The following is a 22602-nucleotide window of genomic DNA, read 5'->3' as shown; positions in this document are numbered from 1 at the left end:
TTGGACTTTTCACTGGGAAATACGTTTTTCTTTATTAATTCTTAAAGTCATAATTATCAATTTTTCCAAGTGGCCAAATGGCACAAATCTCCAAAATGACAGAGTATGTCTACTGATAAAGTTGGAATGTGTCCCAGCACACACAAGCTTGAATGTGTGCATTCTTCCAACTATTTCTTGTTCAACGTAAGCGGTTGCTTTCCTTCAGAAAGGCAAGTTGGTCTACATCTGGTTTTGACTTTAGGATGTGAAAGATTACCCTGATTACATTTCCCACACAGCTTCTAACATGTAACATTTTTTACAACTGGTACTGCTGGTACTATTTAGTGAAATGGATTGTGCTGAAGATGATGTGGAGAGGGCACAAGCCTGTAGCTACTCTTTTTAGAGCAGCAGCTACTTGCAGTTATTCTTGGGCAATGCTAAGGTAGATACATTCCTATGCCTCAGACAAACTCAAGAAGGCAAAATATTATTCCAAACAGTGCCTCAGTAATGTGGGTCTTTAACGGGACAATAAATTACCTGGGGTTTAAGCCCTCCTTCAGCATCTAGGGCAGCTCCATCCCACCAACCCTCCTAGTCCTTAAGGCTGATATTATTACTGTTTACCAGCTCTTATGTAACTTGTTTCTGCTCCTCTCACATGCATCACTGATTGCAACCTCAGAAAGAAAAGGGGAAACAAGAATAATAAATAAAAATTGAAACAAAAGTAAACTCCCTTGGTACCAGGGAACATGGAAACGGCGGGAGCTCCATGTAGAACCTTGCACGTGTAGTGACAGCATCCAGTGCTGGCAGCGGAACAAAGTATTGGGACCACAATAAAAAGGAATTAAGACAGGCACGGTAAAAATACCCTATTAAAAAAAGGTGTGTGTGTGTGTGTGTGTGTGTGTGTGTGTGTGCGCGCATATATTTAGATACAAATATATAAAAAGAGCCACCGCCGTTGCCTGAGGGGGAACACGTCAGGGAGCGCACTGGGTCTGACGCGATTAAGAACTCCTCTGAAGGGCGTCATGTCCTCCGTCACCCCGGGATGGGGTCCCTTTGTCCGTGCCTGCCATCCGCGGCCGGGCCGCGGTGCCCACACGCCGTGACTCGCCGCTCCGGGGCATAAACAAACACGGCTGGAACAACAAAAGGCCGCGGTCGCGGCTGCCGGACCCCGCCGCCGGGGCGCAGAGCGGCCGGGCGCATCCCCGGTGCCGCCGCCCCCCGCTCCGTTCCCACAGGGCTGTCCCCGCCCGCCCCCCGGCAGCTGCCATGTGTCTGCTCGAGTGCGATTAACACCGACTCGCCAAATCCCCCCCACGCCCGCTTCCCCTCCCCGGGCCATTTGGGGCATGCCCGCGCCCCGTGTTTACACGGCGGCGCCTTCGCGCGGGGCCTTTCTGCGGATGGCGCTGGCAGATGAGCCGGGGGAGGTGGGGGCTCCGCGCCGCGCAGCGCCCGCCGCCGGCTATAAAAGCCTCCGGGCCCGCGGGCGGCGGCGATAAGCGAGCGGCCGCGGACCGGCGGAGGATGGAGGGCGGCTGCCCCCGCCCGCTCTCGGCGGCTCTACCCCCGCAGGGCTACTCGCCCCTCTCCTCCTCCCGGTGCGGGGGGCGGCCCGGTCCTGCGCTGACGGCCCTGCCCTCGCCCCGCAGCCCTGCGCCCTTCTGGAGACCGTGGGTGCCCGCGCCGGGTGAGGTGGCCCAGCGGAGCCCCGGCCCCGCCGCGGTGAGTGGGGAGCGGCGTGGCGGAGCATCTGCCGCCGGCATCGCCGCGCACTCGGCGGGGCGGGGATGCTCGGGGAGGGCCCCGTGCCGTGCCAGCGGGCTGACCTCTGCTCTCTCCTCCGCAGCCTCACAGCCCCGGCGGGCTGGCGGAAGCCTCCCGAAAGCTGGCGCAGTACACGCACCCCGTCAGGTAAGCGGCAGTGCCCGGCCGCCGCCGGTTCCCGCGGGGGACCTCGGGGCGCCAGGGGCCCGTGGCGCTGCGCGGCCAGGACAGAGTCCCTCGCTCGCCAGTGTAGTATCGTAACATTAGCTCTCCCGCCCCTATTGTTTCCACCCATATATTTGTGTAGATATTAAAGTGCCTTGGGAATGAATTGGCCATCTACGTGGTTTTTAACTGACAGATCCTTGGGCAAATTATTGCCAGGATTTGTGTATTTAATATATTTGAGTTGTTGATGTGTCTCTGTGGTTTGAGACGTATTACACAGTTATGTGTAATAATAATATGGATGTTTTTTGGTGGTAGTGGAGTTGGCTGAAGCACCCTGTTACTCATTCCCGTGATTAAAAAAGGCACGGGGCTGTAGTTCCTAGGCTGTGTTGCTGCGCAAACATCCAGCGCCCTCCCACAGCAGAGAAGCAGGTGGAGGCGTGGGAGAGAGTGGCAGGAAGAGAAGGTATGCACTGGCTAAGCCACCATTGCCGAGGAAAATACTTGTGTGACTGCTGCTTTAATGATAAAGGCAATGATAGTATTTGCACTGTCAGTTCTGAAAAGGAAATAAAATAACAGCAGTTGAATCTGTAGAAGAGTCTGTATTCAGAAATGCTGCTAGGTGTTGCAAGATGCTTAAAATAATTGCACAGTCAGTTTTTCCAGACAAGAAGTGCCTTTCTTTCGAATCTAGGCTTTCATCGCTCAAATAGTGATGCACTAGCCAAGCAACTGTACGGGCAGACTTCACAGTGACAGCTCCAATGCTTAGGTTTGAGTGAATGCTGTTGCTGGGAACATTGGGAATGGCGACCTGTTACAAAGCTAATGTCAGTGACTTTGTTCTGCCAAGGAAACAGTGTTCTGTTAAACAGTAGCCTAAAAAATATTTCTTGTAATTGCTAGAAAGCTGTCTGCTTCTGTTCCTTCATGCATTTCTATTTTAAACAATCTGCCGTCAGCATTTCATTATGTTGTAGTGTGCTAGTCTCTTGGCTCTTGGGACTTCTGTGGTCTATTCCTTCTAGCTAATTCCAAACTGTAAGCAAAAGAGGACACTAGTTGAAAAGGAACAGGAACTTGGAGTATATGAATTGCAATATATTATCATTAGCTGACAGCCCATGCTAACTGTGATCTTATCAGCATATTTTGTTAATTTCTGAATACAACACAGACTGCTTTAAAATCTACATCCATGGGACATCTTCCTTATGGAGTCTGTTGATTGTTTTTGGAAAGACAGATGAAATATCAAGGTCTGATCACACCCAGACCTTTATCATTCCTTTGAATTTTACAATGGTGTGAAACAAGTATCAACAACTACCTAGGCTGGGGACCTTCTGTAAGAAAACTACTAATTTGATTCAAATGTTGTTTTTTTTATCCTTTTGATGCCAATTATATGAATAGTTCCAGTAGGGGCAGCACAGTTAATGAGGTACTGGAGTGGGAAGTTCCAGATGCAGAGTCTTGGGCTTTTGACGTTTTGCTGCAAAACTCTCATTCTAAATCATCTTTATCCCTTCAGATGAAAATAAGAATCCAGAGAATTCTTTTCTTAATTGAATGTAGAAAGCAACTTAGCAATTGAGCATGTAAGGAAAAGCTCTATAGGATGCTTGTTTTAATAGAATTTCACTTTGTTTTTTTGCATGTTCCTCCATGTAAAATATGTAATAACAATAAGCAAATCTATTGTATACTTGTTTCAGATTATTTTGGCCCAAATCAAGGTGCTATGATTACTTGTATCAGGAAGCTGAAGCACTTCTGAAAAACTTCCCAGTTCAGGCTACTATTTCCTTTTATGAAGACTCGGATAGTGAAGATGATGAAGATCAACTGGAACAAGATTCAGGAACAGAATCAGGTTGCTGACTGCAGGGAAGACTAATGCTACTTCTAAGACTTAATTTAAACTTAATATAAATATGTATTATAGTATTTTTAAAGATAATTTATTTCTATGTAAGTTATTCTTAATAAAACTGAGATGCCTTTTAATTTTAGCCTTTTTCCTTTGTTCCTTTCCTGTCCTGGTTTAAGTGGGGAAGGTATTGATTAGTATTTTTCTGTCTGAGGTCCTACAGTTTGTAGATCATAAGCTGAACACCAATTTTTTGAAGCAGAGAACAGATGCCTTACTTTGAAGGGCTCTACGGTTGTGACTTTCTCAAAGTCTGAGGACACAAGGAAAACTTGTCAATGTGATTTTGTAGGCTCCATATGGAAGTGTATCAAGGAATCATTGCATTAAGTATTCCAATTGTGTTGTGCCTGCTGTTACAACAGAGTTTCAAACATGGAGAAGAGAAACAATATAGCTGTTTTTGAAACGGAGAAAAGAGTCCAAATTCTAATCTAGTTCTTGTGTAGAAGAGTTTGCCTCACATCACTTGTGTTCTCATGTATATGTGCTGTGTTCTTATACGTAAAAGTGAGTTTTATACTGCATTTGTTTGTAAAGTGGACATCAAGAAACGAGAAAAAGGTCTGAGTTGTAATAATAGCGAGCTTGGTTTTAATAATTGAAACAAAGTTGCATCGTGAAGGCCAAAGCCCCTAAAAGAACAACAAAACAAACCCAAAGCTTTAAATTAAAGGCAGTGCCTGTCAGGGAGCGGCTGTGTACTTACCTGGACCTGCCCTTGCCTTGTGTGTGCAGCTGCAGGCCGCGCTGGCTCAGTGTGCCAGCGCCATCCAGGGAGTGCTTGCCCCGTGCTCCCAGGGCCCTGCCGCAGGATCGAAGCGGGCCCGCACCCGGAGCCTGCCCACACTTAACCTTCAGAGCGCGGGGTGCACCGGCTGTGTCCGCCACAGCCTTCCGGCCTAAGCACCTGGCGCTGGGACCCCAGCTGGACGGAAAACCAATCCTAGAGCAGGGCCGTTCACCCCCCTCGCCCCCGGGGTGGGTACGCTCTGCTCCGTGCCCACAGCGACGTCCGCTCCCGGCCGGTCTACCCCGCGCCGCCCCCCAGCCGAAGCCTCCGGCCCCGCCCGCCGCGGCGGAGCCTGCGCGCTGTGCCCCAGCGCCCCGCCCGCCCGCCCGCGGGGGCCCGGCTGCGGCCCGGCCCGGCACGATGCTCAACGTGCCGCCGTCGGCCTTCCCCGCGCCCGGCTCCCAGCAGCGAGCGGCAGCGGGTGCCCGCAGCAAGGTACGGGCGGCTCTGCTGCTGTTGGTGGCTTGGGGGGAGGTGGAGGTGCCCGCGTTTTTCCCGCTGCGGCGGCGGCTGCCTGGCCTGGCCCCGCCCGGCCGAACTGCGGTGGCTGCCCGTCGGTTCCCGGTCGGTTCCCGGTCGGTTCCCGGTCGGTTCCCGGCTGCAGCTGGGGCAGGGCTGCTGTCGGCCGCCCCTCTCCTGCGGCCGGGTCTCGGGCGAGGGCCCGGCTCGGCTCGGCTGCGGCGCTGGAAAGCATTTGGTGCTTCTCGTTAGAGAGGGCGGCGGTGATAGCGCTTCCGGCACTTCCTGCCCCGGCTGTGCCTCCTGTGCAGCGATGGAGGCTTTCACCTTGGAATTACTGCGTGCAGCTCTTGCTTTATGTGTTGGATCTTCATCTTTGCAGGGGTTTTGAGAACACTTGTTGTCTAGAGACCTTTCTTGGAAAGCAGACTTGGACTAAAGTAGCATTAAGAAATGTTAGTTTATGTATGCTTCAGTTTTTTTGCTTCTGTTTTTCCTGTGGTTTTGTAAGACCGCAGTTCTTTAACCCTGTTTCCTGTTGTTAAAGCTTGGATCAAAAGGGTTCCCAAACTGTGGTCTTACTTGTTTACTATTTCTTTAAATGCTTTGAAAATCCTCAGAAAATAAAGGTTCTCCAGCATGGGTGTGCTTTCTGCAAGGAATTGCAATCCTGGTGTTGTAAATTGTGATTCACCGAGTCGGTATTTTTTAGAAACAGACACTTGGTGGGTCTCCATTACTCATTAGGTGCTGTTGAAAAGGAAGGTGTTAGATACCCTTTAGATCTTGTTCTGCCTTTCAGGACAGGCCGTGGCAATACTTCTCTGGAAAGCTACTAGACTTCTGTCCCAGCTTTCTCTGGGTCAGGCTTCCAGTTGCTGTAGGGCTTGTGAAAAGTCTTAATGAATGCTGTGAAGGCGAAACTTGTCTTACCTGACCGTGATTTTTAAATTTCCTTTCTTTATAGAAAGAAAGTAGTTTCTTTACGAGCTTTATAGAAAGCTCGTAGTTTTCCAGACCGTATCTCAAATGATTTGCCACCACAGGCAGACTTGGTGTCTTCAGCTTGCTTTGGGAAGAGTTATCTGAATGTTTGTTGCTGTTCAGTAATTTCTGTGTCGCTACCCAGAACACTCCCTGAAGCACTCTTTCTACAGAGTAGGGTTCCCAAATATCAGTGAATAATATGAGTTGGGTCATTTCTCTTTTGTTTTTGTCTGAGCCCTCCTATGGAGCTTAGAAAAGTGTATTCTTAGAATGGCTTTTTCTTCCTTTAGAGGTGGAAGTTGTTTGTATATTTGTTATTTTTCAGGTACCTTTAAAACCAGGAAGGAGTCTTATGGATTGGATTCGGCTAACTAAAAGTGGGAAGGACTTGACTGGTTTGAAAGGGAGGCTGCTTGAAGTCACTGAAGATGAGCTCTCTAAACACAACAAAAAGGAGGACTGCTGGATATGTATAAGAGGTTGGTTGCTGTGATATTTCTTCTGTGTTTTTTACCTGGTTTCTCTTTTCTGTACTTAAAGAAGAAGCAACAAAACTCAAAAAACAAGAATAAAAGCCATGCTCCGAGAGAAACTATGCACCTCCTGTGTTTAGGCCAGGTGTAATCTTGACGTACTTTGGCATAACTTCAAGTAAGAGATTTTGTGTTACAAGGATTTTCTTTGCTTTCAAGCCTTTCAAAAGAAATCTTCCAAATTGGCATGTTTTATACCTATTTTATAGCTGCCTATGAAAATAATAAAATACAAGATTTTAGGTAATGTATCAAATAAAAAGGACTTAGCAACAAAACAGGGCTTTGAAAATGCTGACATGTACACTTGTCAGTCTTGGACAGTTTATTATTTTAAGCAGTTGACTATTTTTAAGGATTGCTTTAGAGCATCCAAAAACATATAAGTATTAAAAATACTACTTCAACCTGGAGAATGGTCTTTAGGAAATAATTGTGAAAGCACATGTACTACTTCATAAAACTTAGTAGTGCAAATGACAGTTGCCAAACAGAGCAAATGTAATCTCTGACTGCAATGACAAATACCTGTGGGGACTATGCAATTCTATTTCTGTTATTATTTTAATGAAATTTTAGCTCAGAAGTTGAATCATATGTTATATGTTTAGCAATGTGTGAAGGTGGACTGGAGGAATAGCTGTGGCTAGAAGAGTATTTTCAGAGTTGCAAATGACGTTCCTAATTGTTCTACAGAAAGGAGCAAAACATTTCCCCTGGAGTTTAGACATTTAGAGGCTAAAATACACTAATATCACCGTAAATTTATTAGGAGGTAACACAAATTTCTATGAAGATAGAACCACTCTTTCTACAGAAATGTCCCATTAGTGTCTCTGATCTTCTTAATCTCTTAGTGATAACATTGATCTGGTCAGGAGCAGCATTGATATTTAATAAAATGTCATGTCTGAACTTCAGCAAAAGAAAGTTAAGAATTTCTGTGTGAGGGTGATTGTATTATTGTTGGGTGTTAAAGGTGATGAGGGTGAAAGTAAAGGTAAAATGTTATTCAATAGTGGCCTTTGAGCAAAATAATAGGGTTGTTAATTTCCTGTGCTGCAGTTTCATGTGCTAGTAAAACTACAGTAGGAGGAGAGATAAGGAAACCTTGTCTGCTATGTTCATTGGTTCCTTTTTCAGTCTGAAAAAGGAACAACTACTGCAGACAGAATTACTGCCTAAAGATGCTTCTGTTTTCTTTTTAATCTCATTTTACCTTTACTGTATCTCTGAGGCTGGTTTTTACAAGAACTCCATCAAGTTGCCTCTGTATCTTGCCTTAAATTTTTCCAGGTCTGCCTTTTCTGTATTCTCAGATGACTAGTGAAAAAAGCATCATATCCAAAAATGACAGTAGCCCTCATATGTGGGCATGTAGTAAAAACATATAATTATGGAAAAGGCTAAATTAGGTCTCTGCATTGGTAGTTAGACTGTGTCTCTAAAAGAAAGAGCAGAAACCCATGAGAGCAGTGTGAAGTAAAAGAAGAACAGGAACTAACTTGGTTCAAAACCCCAGTGTGATCAAAGAAAGATGTCATATAGGGCACAAATTTGTACATAAAGGTGGGTTCAGGGAAGTTAAAAATGCCTGAAGGGTGTAGAAATGATATTTTTCTTTTGCTCCAGCAAGTTTGATGGTAAATTTGAGTAATATTCAGGAGGCCATGGCTATGCAGAATCTTATAATTCTGTGTGTGCAATAATCATTGCTGCACACAAGATGGCACAGTGAATACAGCCATCAGAAGATCAGGTTGGTAAAGTGTGCAAAGATCCTTCCTTTGTTGTTGACTGGATCATTGTTGTTGGCTGGGATGGTTGTTCTTGCCAACTAGGATTGCTCCAAATATGTCTGCCCCAGGCTCAGTGCTGAATGCCTTTCTCTTCTTCTGAAGTAGTTAATGTACAATTCCTAATGTCTTCAAAGCTTTTTCTTCAAGCACTGGCACAGTTCTGGTTTTGGTAGCTTTGTTTTGATAATGTTAAATATCTTCAAATATTCATGCAGGTAGGGAAGCAATGATCACGTTAGCAGCAATATGTCTGCAGTTAAATCTGTTTATAGCTGCATTCTTCAGGCTCCAATAAGCCAGTTGCCTAGCAACAATAATTAGCTGGCATCATTTCGGACCTGTGAAGAAACATTGTTTTATGTTGCTGGAAGTGTAGAAATAGTGCTGAGCCCTTTTACTGGGACAGATACAGCCAGAGTTGTAAGCCTTTAATGAGCATGAGCTGTGTTAGGTGTCTTATATTGCTGAATCTGAAGAATGGAAGTTTTGTTGCTGATGGTGACAGTATTTCCTTGTGTGGGACAGTTCATTCCTGTAGGCATTTCATTCCATGATGGTGATGGGTGATACTGGAACAACTCTGACAACACTTCAGGGAGAACTTAATTGGAAGGGAAACTGAAAACCTTTTTGTGCACTAGCTGGTTCAATTTTGTCTCTTTTTAAATCTGCCTGTGGTACTTTTACCCCCTAGCTAGGATACATCATATTCAATTTCTAGGTTGAAGTCTTAACCCAAGGCAAGTGCTGTGGCATCTGGCATCTGTTGCACTGGCATCTTCGTGTAATAAGATACCTCTTGTGCTCTGTACAATTGTGTCACTTATGTTTCTGTTTTTGTGAAGTCATACTGTCTGTTCCAATTATGCCTACTGTTTGCTAGTACACTGTTTAATTTGTGCTATCCTTTCCATTATTTTTGGAGACAGGAGTGGTTGTAGAAATGCTGCTCATATGCTTTTATATTCTGTTTTCTTCAGGATTTGTATATAATGTCACGCCGTACATGGAATACCATCCAGGTGGTGAGGATGAACTAATGAAAGCAGCAGGAACTGATGGTACAGATCTCTTTGATCAGGTGAGAGCAACTGGCAGCAAATGACACTTGCTCACCATACTTGAAAAATGGATGTTTTGCCATTATTTTTAGGGCATTTCCGTGGAAATGGTGATTTGAACTTTTTCAGTCCCAAGGAAAGGCAGCAGGTCACTGCTCAGAATGACACTTACATGTACTGGAAGAGACATGTAGTTTAAACTTTGTATCAAAACACAGTAATGAAAATATTACTTTATGTTGTTAGAATTACATTTCAATTAGACTTCTTTTTTTTTTTGTTGCAGAAACAGCAATAAAGCTAGCAACAATTTGAGATACCACCTTCTTAATAAATTGCTTCAATGACTACTGTTGTTGGAGAGACCTATTTTTCTAAGAGCTTTCTCTTTTTGAAAAAAGCTTGTAGAATTCTTTGTCTATTTACTTGGCAGCTGCATTATCAGAAAAAATGCTGGAGCTTCTATTAACTTTAACTGGTGAACAGCTCACAAGATGACAGTTGGTCTCTTATTTGTTTACTATTTCTTTAAATGCTTTGAAAATACTCAAAATAAAGGCTCTGAAGCATGGGTGTACTTTCTGTAAGGAATTGCAAACTTGGTGTTGTAAAATGTGATTCACTGAGTTGGTATTTTTTAGACACTCTGTGGGTCTCCGTTACTCACTAGGTTTATCTGAAAAACTGCAAAAGAGCAGAAAAAAAATCTCTCTTTCAGAAAGGAAATATGCTACCTCTTTACATGTCATGCATCAGAATATGTTATGACTTCATTTGCAGATATTTTTAACATTGTAAATAAAGATGGATAATGTTTTAGCTTTGTTGAGTCCTTTGTTTAGCTTTGTTAGTCCTTTCACAAATGAAGTGTTGGTTTTGGGCATAATTCTTTGATTTCAAGAAATCTCTGGTATTGAGTATCCAGTATCAAGTTGGGGCTTGGAATTATCTTGCTGGGTCATTATATGATGTCCTTGAAAACAAAATTTTTGACATCAGGAGTATTTGGGGAAGCCCCTGTAGTTAAGTTCAGATATATACTTGCAACTTTTTAATTTTTTGTCATGGGAATGGAAGCAGGTTTAGATCCAGAAAATAGGCTTTTCAGTTTTATTGTTTCTGGCTTACGACTTTTCTGTTACTGGAGGTGTTTGTTTTCCCCTCTGCTTTAGCATTCTGTGTCTGTCAGATAGTATTATTTTTTTTTTTCAAGAGCTTGGTAGATTGCTAGTGTTCCCCAAATTTCTGGAAAAAGTAACTGTCATTCATAATCCTTCATTTCTTTCTGTTACCTGTATATGAGGAAACTACAATTTGTTGATGGGATTCTTTATCTCATCTCCTTAGCTAGTCCAGTTGAAAGTTTTTATTTTTAAATCTAGGTACCATTCAAATTTGTCATGCAACACTTTGTTTCCTTTTCTCTTCTTGTGATGTTATCCTGGATGCCTTATCAGAATTCGCTTTTCTGCCATCCATTTCCTCTACAAGTTCTCCAGTTCTGGTCTGTAAAGCTACTGCTTTTTCTTCACTTTATTTTACTTTCTTAAATAGGGAATTTCCAAATGATTCAGTGATAGTAAGACAGAAGCAAACAGAAATACACCAGCTTGGTAGGAAGTGTTTGTTTGTCTTAACTATTATTTTTTATGTTTGTTTCCTTCATTCCTTTTTCCCTTTACTTGTCTAAACAAGACTAATAAGCATTGTGATAATGGCAAGGTCTTTGTTCTGTTAGTTGTGTAGCATGCATCATAAAAATGCTGTTCTAAAATATATTTTGTAGCTCAAGGTTATGATGTTCAGGTATTGCAAAGCATAAATGAGTAAATTAAACTATTGTAACTTTTTTCACAATCCTATTGTTTCACTTAATGACATGATATCTGTAATAGTAGTAAAAATAAGTACTGACTGATGTGATAGTGACTTCTAATGTGTTTAAAAAATAATCTGCTAAATGAATTATATTAGTCAATGTACAAAAATGAACTTTTCTATTTCAGTGCATAGAACAACATAGTAAGAATTCCAAATTTTATGAAAAAATATTTTGTTAATGTAGGTTCATCGTTGGGTCAATTACGAATCAATGCTGAAGGAATGTCTTGTTGGGAGAATGGCTGTCAAGCCCATTGCTGTTCCAAAAGGTGAGTTGTTTTAAGAAAGAAATATTGTCTATCATACCTTAATTCCAAAATTATCTGGAAATTATGAGAAATCCTAAATCACCTCATATTTATGAGGAGAATCTATTCTTGTGTAGAGTTGAAGGCTTTTGCATATATTACTTTTTTTTCACCAGATACCTGAAGATGAAATTGTTGTATAATTGAAGACTTTTAGTAATGTACTGCTATGTTTCTTCTTTTGTTTTTAGTCATTAGAAAACAGCTGTACATGTGTGTTATATATATTTGTGTATATAGAAAAGACCTTTTTACTGTCCTGCCATCTCTCTTTTTTCTTCTGATCCCAGAGGGAAAACTGTCATAGGCAGCTATCATATTGAAATAAAAGTCAGTATTTTCAGTCTAGTGATTTCAGCCCCTTACATACATCTGGCAAGTTGCATATGCGTTGAGTTATTTGAATACACTTTGTGGGCAGTTATTTTTTCCAGAGGTCCTTTCATTTGAATTTACCTTGAGAAAATTTTGCTGATACAATAGACTCCTCTGAGCCAGGAGAGCAAGAAATGTAGCATAGTCTTAGAATGCAGCTGTTGGTTTCCAGAAACTCTAATCTTCAGTCTGTTTTTTGGTTTTTAGGCCACAGCCAAAATTTCCTATACCTGTGAAGCAGACATTGTTACTCAGTATTGACCCTTAGCAAAACTGCAGTGAAAACATGAAAGGATTAATGATTACAACTATTTTTCTCCAATTCTGTGGCATACATAGTTCACAATTTCAGCTATCTGGTCACTCTTCAGCTCCTGAAGAAGTGCACTGCATGCTGGCTTAATACTTAGATAACATTGTCTTAACAGTTGAGTTTGGTCTTTGTGTGAAGTGGAATAGTATTTTACATCTCCATGATGCTAGGTAGCTAATTCCAGTGTGGAACTTTTAAGGTAAGTGCTACAAAGTATGGAGAAACCTCAGCAGCATAGCTGCCTCACTGAGTTGAGGCATTACAGAGACATTACTGCTACTCTGTCAACTGAGTTAGAAATTTAAAAGTAAACATGCATTTTGTTGATTTTATTAATCTAACTTTTCTGCAACTGGAAGGAATTCTTGTTACAGCCAGTCAGTAAAACATAAACACATCTTCATCCCTGCTGGCTCTGGCAGTCCATTTTCTGCTGTTCCCTTCTTCTCCTTTGTTCGTTAATAGGACTGTCTATTTTGCTGTAGTAAAATTTGCAGGATAAAGGTTGTCAACTATATACAACCAGTTCTGTTGCCTGTGTCGCTTTTAACCATTTCAGACTTGAAAAGACTTAATTTTGTTAATAAAGAATCAAGCTGGTAACAGAACTACAGAGTCATTTAGGTTGGAGAAGACCTCCAAGATCGAGTCCATTTTTTGAACAGTCACCACCTTATCAACTAGACTATGGCTAAGTGCTGTGTCCAGTTATTTCCTGAACATATCCAGGGATGGGTATGGGCAGCCTGATACAATACTTGACAGCTCTTTCAGGGAAGTTCTTCCTGATCTCCAACCAGAACCTCCCCATGCAGAGCCAGGAAGCTGACCCTCACCTGGCTACACCCTCCTTTCAGGAGCTGTAGAGAGCAGTAAGGTCCCCCCTCAGCACCATCTTCTCCAGGCTAAACAACTCCAGCTCTCTCAGCCACTCCTCACAGGATTTACCCTCTAGACTGATCACCAGCTTTCTGGCCCTTCTCTGGAACACTCCAGCACTGGACTTGCTGAAATCCTTCACTCTAAGATTCTCAAGGTTTACTTTGATTCCTGTGGAGTTATATATCCTCCTCCTTCGAATTATCAAAAAGTGATTGACTTACTTCTCTATTAGCCAGCACTAATTCTAGTCTTTTATCTTTTGAGACCATATTCTGCAAAGTTTGCATTTCAGAATAGAAGAATAAATTAAGGTGCATGTTTTTGAATAGAGGATTAAATGGGTCCCATAAGTATAGAGGGAAGACAAGACTTCAAATTATGGATAACATTGCTTTCTTTTTGTGACAGAGAATGAGTGTTCAGCAGTAGGATGAACATTAGTATTTGCTGTTTGGTGCAATCTCAATACAGAGCAAGGAAGGCAGATGTAGGTTTGTTAGGGCATTGCTGGAAGATTTGTGGTTTTTTACCTTAGGGTATTTTTCCTGTGGTGTGGTGGTTTCTTGGGAGATGGTACAATGGTTTGCTTACTGAACTGCTTAAGGAAGCTGAAGTTGTCCTTGCACACTCTAGGTTGGGGATTTTTGAGGAAGAAGAGTCTTTTGAAAATGCTGGTAATAGTTAATGTTTTGTCAACTTGTATTTTGAGAATGCTGCTTCATGCTGTGCTGGTGACTAATAGGAAATTCTGAAGTGTCCCTTCTGTAGTGTTACAGTGGATCTTTGCACTGAAGCATGTGGTGTTTGTACTTGCTGAGAAGGCCACAGCTAGGTATGTAAAAGATGATTTCAGAATCTCCCTCAGCAAACCTGTACAGCATGAAACTGTTTGCTGTCCCTGCAGGGTGTTCAGCTGTAAACATTAGCACAGTCTGAAATATTTTAATACTGCTGGTGTTTCCAGAGACACTGTTAGTGTGTATAGTAACATAATCCTTATGTTACTTTAGTGGTTACTTGGGAGTCAGAATGCATGTTGTATAATTTTTAATTCAACAAGATTAGACTGAGAGCTGTGATGTCATCCAAGGAAGAGAGGTAGGGCTCTGCCTTTGATGTATCTCACGTCATCTGTAAAATTGCAGTGCTGATTTCTGTGCAGTATGTTAAAATATAGTGAAATGAGAATAGGCTTCGAAATACAAGAATTACCTTTCATTAGAACACAGTTTTTGTGAACAACTTGCCCATCCTGGCAGAAACCATAAAGTGGTGTATAGCAGAATATGCAGACAAATGTTACCTCAACCAAAAATTTATGGAGTATTTTCTTTTTACCTCAGCTAAAAATGTGTGGAGTATTTTCTTCTTACATTGAAATGGCACAACGTGAAAGCCTCTGATGAAGGTTGTTCTTAAAGAGCTCTCAAGTAATTTTGGAATACCATTTGGTTGGTGCTTTGTTCTCTGAACCTTTCTTAACTTCTCTCTAGCAATTTTTCTCTAACACTCACTGGTGTGATGCAGAGCACTGGGAATGATATGAAGACCAGGGAAGAAACATTCCTGTTTTGGTTTTCATAAAAGGGAGTAGGAAGAACAGATTTGTTTCTCCTACTTCCCAAACTTGGCTCCTGTAAGAGAGAATATAAATGGAGCCTTTCATATAATGACATTCTGAGATGTGCAATGTAGAGAAGGGCAGAAAGGTGCCCCAGGTATATCCAGAGGTCTAGTTTCCCCACAGATTTACTGTGAACAGAAGGACATGTGGCTGAGAGGTACAGTGCCTTTCCCATCAAAGTGAGCACCCAATAAAAGAATTGATGCTGTGTAATTCACCTGCTTGGTCTCTTTTTTTTAATTTTCTACTAGAGTCAGTTGGTTTGGAATAGTTGTAGCGTACTGTAGAATAAATGAAAAACTGAGATAATAACTTGAAAATAAAATCATATGGCAGAGGAAGCTTATAGAAAAATTTTCTTTTTCCTATGTTCCTGCCAAGGATTGGGTTCATATTTCTAAGGATTGGATTGGTCAGATTTGCAGTCTACTATGTGATGTTGTGAGACAGGTGTCGTTGGAATTCTTAACAGATTCAGTGAGCTTCTTAGCTATGAAGTTTATAATTGCGCAAGATAATCTGTGATTATTTTTTTGAAGTGTCAGAGTTCCTGCATTTCCTATCCTTTAGAGCTGTGCAAGTTTTGGTGCTTGTAATGTAGCAATTTTTAAATTAGACATACTCTTTTGGAATGGCAATCAGTGCTGCATTTATTTGTTGCTTCTTGATGTCTGAAGCATCCTGGTCATTCTGTTAAGACTTTCGGAATGTTTACTTGGAGATCCTTACTTTGGCTAATTTAGCATGATGTGGGGAAGTACTGTAGCTTCTTAACTGTTGTGCTTGTTTTTTATTAATGCTTGCAGAGATTTCTTCTGCTGTGCCTGAAGACAAGAAACAGCTTAATGGTAAGTTCTCACCTGGAGCAAAGTTGGGAGTGAATCTCAAACTTATGTGAATATAATTGAATGAGCAGTATTTATCCATACTTCTCTCTCTTTGCATTTGAATGCAGTAGTCAGGCTGTAGTGGTCTGTGGAAATTTCAAAAGGCAAAATCCTACCCAAGTATTGTGAATTCTGTGTTTGAAAGTATTATAAGACTGCTGTAGAATTGTGTAGATAAGGGAGCTGTGAGATGGACAAACAAGGTCATCTTGCCTGTGAAATGCCAGGAAGATTTCCTGCCCAAGTCTTTTCTATCCAGTCAGGTTTTCCATTTATTTTGCCAGATCTTTTTTTTTTTCTTTCGAAGCGCAAAATTTTGCATTTCCTTCTGAGCTTCATGAAGTTTTTGTCAGCCCATTTCTCCAGACTCTCTGCATCCCTTAATAAGCTTAACCTTCCATGTTTTGCCTGTTTGCATGATTTGTTATTGCTCTGACTGGGAGAATGTGTGCCCTGTAGGTTGCTGCTGACTGTGTGAAACCAATATCAGCATTCCCTGTTCCCTAGGGAGTGCTTGCAGTAACTACCCTCCAGCTGGACTTGGTATGCTGATCACACCTTTTGTGACTGGCAGTTCTACTCACTTTCTGTTTGTGTTGCAATCCACCGACCAAACCCAGCTCTTTCCAGTGTGGCTGTGAAGGTGATGTGAGAACCTCTATCACTAGCCTTGCTGTCCCATAGGATTGTGCAAAGCAGTCCTGTGATGTGTGCAGGGTTGTAATTGTGCTGTTCATCTGGTCACATTAAACTCTTCATTTCATGCCTGCCATCAGCCTTTGGCTTCACCCACAGCTTTTCTTTATCTGTGATCACCATGACTAATAGAGCACTTTGCTTAATTGGTTCACTGATCACCTGAATCACTGTCTTTTTATTGCAGCATGAATCACTGTTTTCATGTAGCATCTTGCAGTATTTCAAAATAATTCATAAATAACTTGGTTTGCCAGAATGTTCTGTTTTATTGTGGCTGTTCATATATTTCTCTGGACCTGCAAAAGCAAATAAGAGTATGTATGACCATGGATTCCTGTTATCCCTGGAGACCAAGCAATTCATATGTTCGTCCTCAAGAAAGGCTTAGCCCTTGAGAAGGCTTTTATCATTAGGTGATTGGTTTTCTTTTGCAGTGATCTGACTGCTCTGACATTTAGCTTCCTTGGCAGCTGCAGATGTTGTGTACTTAGGAGTAATTAAGGATCAAAGAATGAGTAATTCGACTGAGTTTTAATTGCTTTGGGTTAATTCTAGATGATCAAATAGTTTTGACAGATTGGGTTAGACCAGAGTGGCTCTTTTTGTTTTTATCTACTTCCCACGTGTTGGAGCCACTCAATTATGTGTTTAAGCTTTTAGTCATACTAGAAAATTTACTGGCATTTAGAAGATAATAATCTGGGTAACTGATAATTCATGTGCTAATTATTTTATGCATAGCCATTTCAGGTTTGCAAGGTTTGCCTTTGAATGGGCTTGAAACCAGCACTTACCAGCTATTCAGGCTGCAGCTTCCTCCATCATCATTCTATTTAGCTTCTTTGTGTTAAAACTGATCCAGGATTGCAGTTGCTTTTATCTATCTCTGTCCTCAAGTTTTTGCCAAATACCTTCAATTTATATTCTATCAGAGATTGGTACAGCTGACATTTTGAAAGACTGACCAACTGTTGCTTCCCAGCAGAAGCTGTTTCAGACTGCTTCATGCAGTTAAGTAGTTAAAGTGAATGTCTGAATTCTGTGAAAATTCCTAGCCAAATGCTGTGTAGAAAGATTTGGGCTTCTATCTTTGCTTAATTGACTGACACAAAATGTTACTTGCAAATTAGGTTAGATCAGACATCTCAAATTGAATTTATTCATCTGAATTGTATAAACAAATAGTTCTGTTAAAGGAAAGTCATTCAGATAACCTTTTTGTCTTTTTGTGCTACACTATCACAAAGTGTAAAAACACAAGCTACTAACAGATAAAATCGAGTACAACACAGGTACTGTGGTGTGTGGAACTCTATTCTGAACTCTATTCTGAAGTAGACCTCCATGTTCTAGAACACTGCTCTCCAAGAGAGAGTGCTGAATGAAAACTAAATGCAAAGTGTATATAGTCTAGCTACCTGTGGAAATAAAGCCACCAAATATTGTTCAAGAACACTTAGAACATTCAATTAAAAAACCAAAACAACAAACCCCAAATATACCTGAGTATTATTTATATTAAGCAAGCATCCCAGTAATTTTAATGACTGTCTGCTCTTTGCAGGTGTGCTTCCTGAGAAGAAAGGACTGGCTTCTTCTGCTAAAGATTTAAGTCCGAGGTAAGCCTTTCATTAGTCTGTCATTGTCTGTTGAACAACATTCTGTTTAAGAATTCTGTGCAATTCTTAGTAAATACAAAACAAGTTCTTCCATAGGTAGCTCTTGAAATTTCAGTTAAATGAGTGTATGTCATTACCATCCTTGTATAAGTAGGAAAGTTGAAGTTCAGGTTTAAAACAACTTGCCAGAGGTCATATGGGCAGATGATGGTTCTTAACTTGTTCTGTTGATTTCTAAATCATGTGCTGCCTTGATTGTATACAAATGCTTGGCTTATATTTGCAGGCTTCACCTTTGTTTCTTGGGAAAACTCATGGAAAGTGATTCCAGTTGGACTGATTACTTTCTTGACTTTAATGAATTTGTCCATAAACAATTGCTGTGCCTTGAAAAGGGGCATCATTTCAATCTGGAATATATTGAGATTAATAGCTGTGTTCAAGTTTCTACAGTATGTAAAGCAAAGCAGGCCCTGAAAGCTCACTCTGATATGCCTGCTGATGTCACTGATGCATCATTTTACTCCATGATACCTTTGGTCCTCAAGATCTAGCTTCTCACCTGGCATCAAAATCCCCTGGGAGTGTGTGTTCTCTGGGCTAGTTACATGCAGTCATGAAATACTGTGGCTTGTAAACAATTGGAATGAGGTTTATTTTCTGAAGTGCTCTCCTAACCTTGCTGCCTTTCTTCCCATGTGTGTCTGGCATATTCTGGCATGTGACTGGAAGGTGTGCAGCCTAAGATGTGTTGGCTGTCAGGAGTGTTTTCTCCTCCCTTTGTCCCTGTTTTTCTGGTCCAGGAGTAGATGGAAGTTACTTCCTGGCAAGTGTAAGGCCATGCCAATAATTACTGACTGAAGGCTTTCTTTTCTTTTTGTACTTGACACTGGATTTATTACAAGGTTTGTAATAAATAGGAATGAATGCAAAAACTTGATTTGTGGAGGTGAAAGGAATTGTGGTTTTGTGGTATGTGCATCAGATCTTTAACTCTTGGAAGCCACCCTGCCTATTTAATGCTTTTGTCTGGACTTAAGATTTTAATCATCCATATGCAAGGTTCATATACTACAAAGAGAATAAATGTGCTTTTAAAGTAAAATTAATGCCATACAATTTTAACTACAGTGTACTGACTATAAGAATACATAATTAGTTATTTTAGTAGTTTTGTCAGAATTACTGACTTTGAACTTAGTCTTCAAAAGTAGTAAGTAATATGTTTGGCTTGTAAATTTGCTATACAAATTCTGTTTGAAGGCTTGGGGTTAAATATGTTTTGATATGCTCAAATAAAGTATATGTTTTTTTTCTTGATTGTATTTTTTGTTTTACAGTTACGACTGGTTCCAAACAGATAGTTTGATCACAATTGTCATATACACTAAGCATAAGGTAAGTATATTTCATGAAGGAAGAATTACAAGATCCAGTTGTGATCTAGCTTGAATTCTGGGAGAACTTTATAAAAATTTTTGGTTTTCTTTCCCCCTTGGCTATGAAAGGACATGAATGCAGACTTGGTGATAGTTGACTGTCAAGACAAACAATTAAGGGGAGAAATCATCATGGATGATCACTCATATCTTGTAGAAGTTGGTAGGTACTGTAATTTTGCAGTTGGAAGTATTGTATTTTCATTCTACTGTATTAAAACCTTTTCATCACACCATTAGCATTTTACATGCACCAATTAATATTTTATTCCTCTTTCATTAGAGATGGTTAAAGTGCCTTGATGTAATTACATTGTTTATCAATTCACATCTTCATTTTTTTAGCATGTACTAAATTTCTTACATATGGACTAAAATGCAGTAAGAAATGGATTTTAAAGTTGTGTAAAATTTTTCTTCAAGTGTGTTTTTTACAATTATTAAAAAGCCCTCATTCACAAGGGCAAGTGCAATAATTGCAGATTGGTAGCTTTACCTGAGCCATTGTTAAAAGTAATGGGAAAAATAATGCCTTCATGCATGAGGCTTGTAGAAGTCATGAGTCAAATTTCAAGGCCAAATAAACATTCATAACTTTTTATTAGTATTATTAGTTTACTCAGAATTCCTGGACTTACCTATACTTTGTGTGTATATGATGGCTGTAATAGAATTTCTTTAATGCTTAACACACAGTTTGTTTGTTTTTATTTCAGACTTGGATCATGCAGTTTCAGAAGATGTGGCTGGTAATTTCTGTCTCTTGCAGCACTTCTGTATCTCTTTTAGGATAGTCCAGTCAAGAGCTGAACTTCCATGATCCTTATGAGTCCCTTCCAACTCACGATATTCTATGATTCTGATACCAGAATTCAATTTCAATTGGGAATTTCAGTTTATTTTTCTGACTCATCAGATACTTCACAGTTTTACTTACCACCAGGTCCTGACAGAGTCAATCAAACCAAGTCATAACATGAAATATTTTTTCTTAATTGTGGCATTTGGGCCCGTGAAAGTAATAAGCTGATAGTGCTCTGATCCCTCTGAGTATGACTGAAGGCTAAAAGAGCTAGAAGTTAGTTCTGTTGTGTATTTTTAAACTATTCTTTTCTTAGCCTGAGACTTTCTTGGATTTACTTGTTAATTCAAATGGCCTTGAAAAGAAGGTAGTAAGTAGTGGTAACTAACAATTTCCAGTACATGAGGACTCTGGGTTCATGAGTGTTTTCTTGACCAGATGGTCTGTGAAGCTGTCCTGGTTCCACAAACTGTTAAGCAAATAATGTGTATTAATTATGCATATCCAGTTAGTGCTTGTTTTAACTGCACTCTAAAATATTATAGAGAGATAGCTGGAAGTATTTTAATTTGATACTCTACTTCAAAAATTAATTACATGTGTCTTGAGAAATGAGTAATTGTTCTGAATGTCTTTATAGTTTATGTGTGAAATATTTTTTTGTACATAGTGTAACTAAAAGTAACAATATGAAATCTTTTCTCTTTTAGTAAATATTGCTGAAAAAGTAGGGAAAGTAGAGATTATCTTAAAGAAAAAGGATAATGTTCATTGGAAAAATCTGGGACAGCCCTCTGAGGGTCATGATACTTTTATCAAACGCACAGACAGAGGTAAGCAATTTTATAGCCAGCTACCAACTATTTTAGGACTTCTTGGAGCTTGTCAGTGATATTTGTATTTTTCCAGGATTTCTTTTTCTGTTGTTGTACCTTCACTTCTTTCACAATTTGAAATTCTGATCTTGAAAGCTATCCAGGAATTTTCCTAGAAAGAGTTTGATTTGGAGGAGGGTTTTTTTGTTTTAGTTTAGTTAGTTAGTTTGTTTTGTCCCACAGTGGAGTTGAAGGTGAACCTAGTATTGGAAGGGGAATACTGCCTGAGTGTTGTTCCATCTCATGGTTACCTGTGTGCTTAGTGATCTCTCTGTCCATATGAAAACCTCAGTAGACCCTGAGGAGAGCATACATGGACATGTGTCAATCATTATGGGAGTAACTAGAGTGAAGTATCAAAAACCTTCACTTGCAGTTGTTACTGTACATACAGTAACATCTGTCAGTGCTGCAAGGTTGTTCCAATACTCTGCATCTCTGTAACTTGAGCTCAGATTAAATAAGGGGCTTCAAGTCATGTGTAGGTACTAAAGCCAGCTCTGAATAAGCTGTGTCTACAAGCAGTAAATGTTATATATGGATTCATTTTGTGGTAACAGAATAGTATGAACTTGCTGCAGCACCAAAATATGTTACAGTAATCAGTGTGGGTTTGGGGTTTTTTTTTCAGCTAGATTAAAAATTTCTGCACAATTACATTGTGTAATATAATCACACTCCTGGTGTTATTGCTGTCACCTAGTTTCTCAAAACCCTCTTGGTCCTCTCTCTAATAATGCTCAAAAATTGACTCTTGGATTATAGTGTGCCTTATTCTGTGTGAAAGCAGAGCTGTGCCTTTTTAAGAGCTAATGAAATGTTGCACACCATGTTGTACACCTCTTACTGGCCCTCAGTTACGCTACGTGGACCTTTAGAGTTGAGAGATTATTGTGGTACAAAAAGGAAGACTGCAGGAAAGCTCACCTCTCTTGCTACCTTTAGCTTATGTGGAATGTAATTTTCCTTTTGAGAGTTTCAGAAACTGTTGAGTCATCCACTTTAAAATTAGATTTTTCAATACAATGCTCTGTATCTAAGGGGTTACAGCCTGATTTAATGTGTTGTCCACTGTCTGTTGGTCATTTTCTCCCTCATCACTTTTTGTGATTATAGAAAACAGAAAGAGAAGATAATCTAAAAGAATAAGAGATGTAGGATATAGTGGCTTTATAGATCCTTTGCAAATGAGGAAGGTTAGATGCAATTGACAAAATACATATTGAGCATTAGTAACTGATGCTTTCTAGATAATGTTATATTGTTATATCTTGTTACACTTTTTTTTTCAGTTTATTTTACTCAATTTTTGTGTATTACTAGTTCTTTTGGTAACTGTGCTTTCTAATATCATTTTACCCAAAATGATTCCACTTTGATGGCAAG

At 40.4% G+C, this 22602-nt stretch overlaps 2 protein-coding genes across 2 annotated transcripts in view; both read left to right on the top strand.

The window, feature by feature from the left end:
* The first annotated feature begins 1400 nt into the window (after positions 1 to 1400).
* On the top strand, positions 1401 to 3957 carry RIPPLY2 (ripply transcriptional repressor 2). The gene is made up of 3 exons (XM_066545892.1): positions 1401 to 1731; positions 1856 to 1920; positions 3666 to 3957. Exons 1-3 carry the CDS (start codon positions 1423 to 1425, stop codon positions 3829 to 3831), a joined length of 540 nt encoding a protein of 179 aa, XP_066401989.1. The 5' UTR covers positions 1401 to 1422; the 3' UTR covers positions 3832 to 3957.
* A 1048-nt stretch (positions 3958 to 5005) lies between these two features.
* Positions 5006 to 22602, top strand: part of CYB5R4 (cytochrome b5 reductase 4) — a 29150-nt gene continuing 11553 nt past the window's right edge. Inside the window, exons 1-10 of the mRNA XM_066547373.1 lie at positions 5006 to 5108; positions 6445 to 6598; positions 9432 to 9532; positions 11578 to 11662; positions 15702 to 15743; positions 18046 to 18100; positions 19441 to 19498; positions 19609 to 19702; positions 20256 to 20288; positions 21052 to 21174. Coding sequence (XP_066403470.1) covers positions 5034 to 5108; positions 6445 to 6598; positions 9432 to 9532; positions 11578 to 11662; positions 15702 to 15743; positions 18046 to 18100; positions 19441 to 19498; positions 19609 to 19702; positions 20256 to 20288; positions 21052 to 21174 — 820 coding nt within the window. The 5' untranslated portion in view covers positions 5006 to 5033. The remainder of the gene's footprint in view (positions 5109 to 6444; positions 6599 to 9431; positions 9533 to 11577; positions 11663 to 15701; positions 15744 to 18045; positions 18101 to 19440; positions 19499 to 19608; positions 19703 to 20255; positions 20289 to 21051; positions 21175 to 22602) is intronic.

Source organism: Molothrus aeneus, chromosome 3 (genome assembly GCF_037042795.1).
Source record: "Molothrus aeneus isolate 106 chromosome 3, BPBGC_Maene_1.0, whole genome shotgun sequence".
NCBI lineage: Eukaryota > Metazoa > Chordata > Aves > Passeriformes > Icteridae > Molothrus > Molothrus aeneus.
The sequence above is the reverse complement of the archived record's forward strand: the minus strand, read 5'-3'. Positions and strand labels throughout refer to the sequence as shown.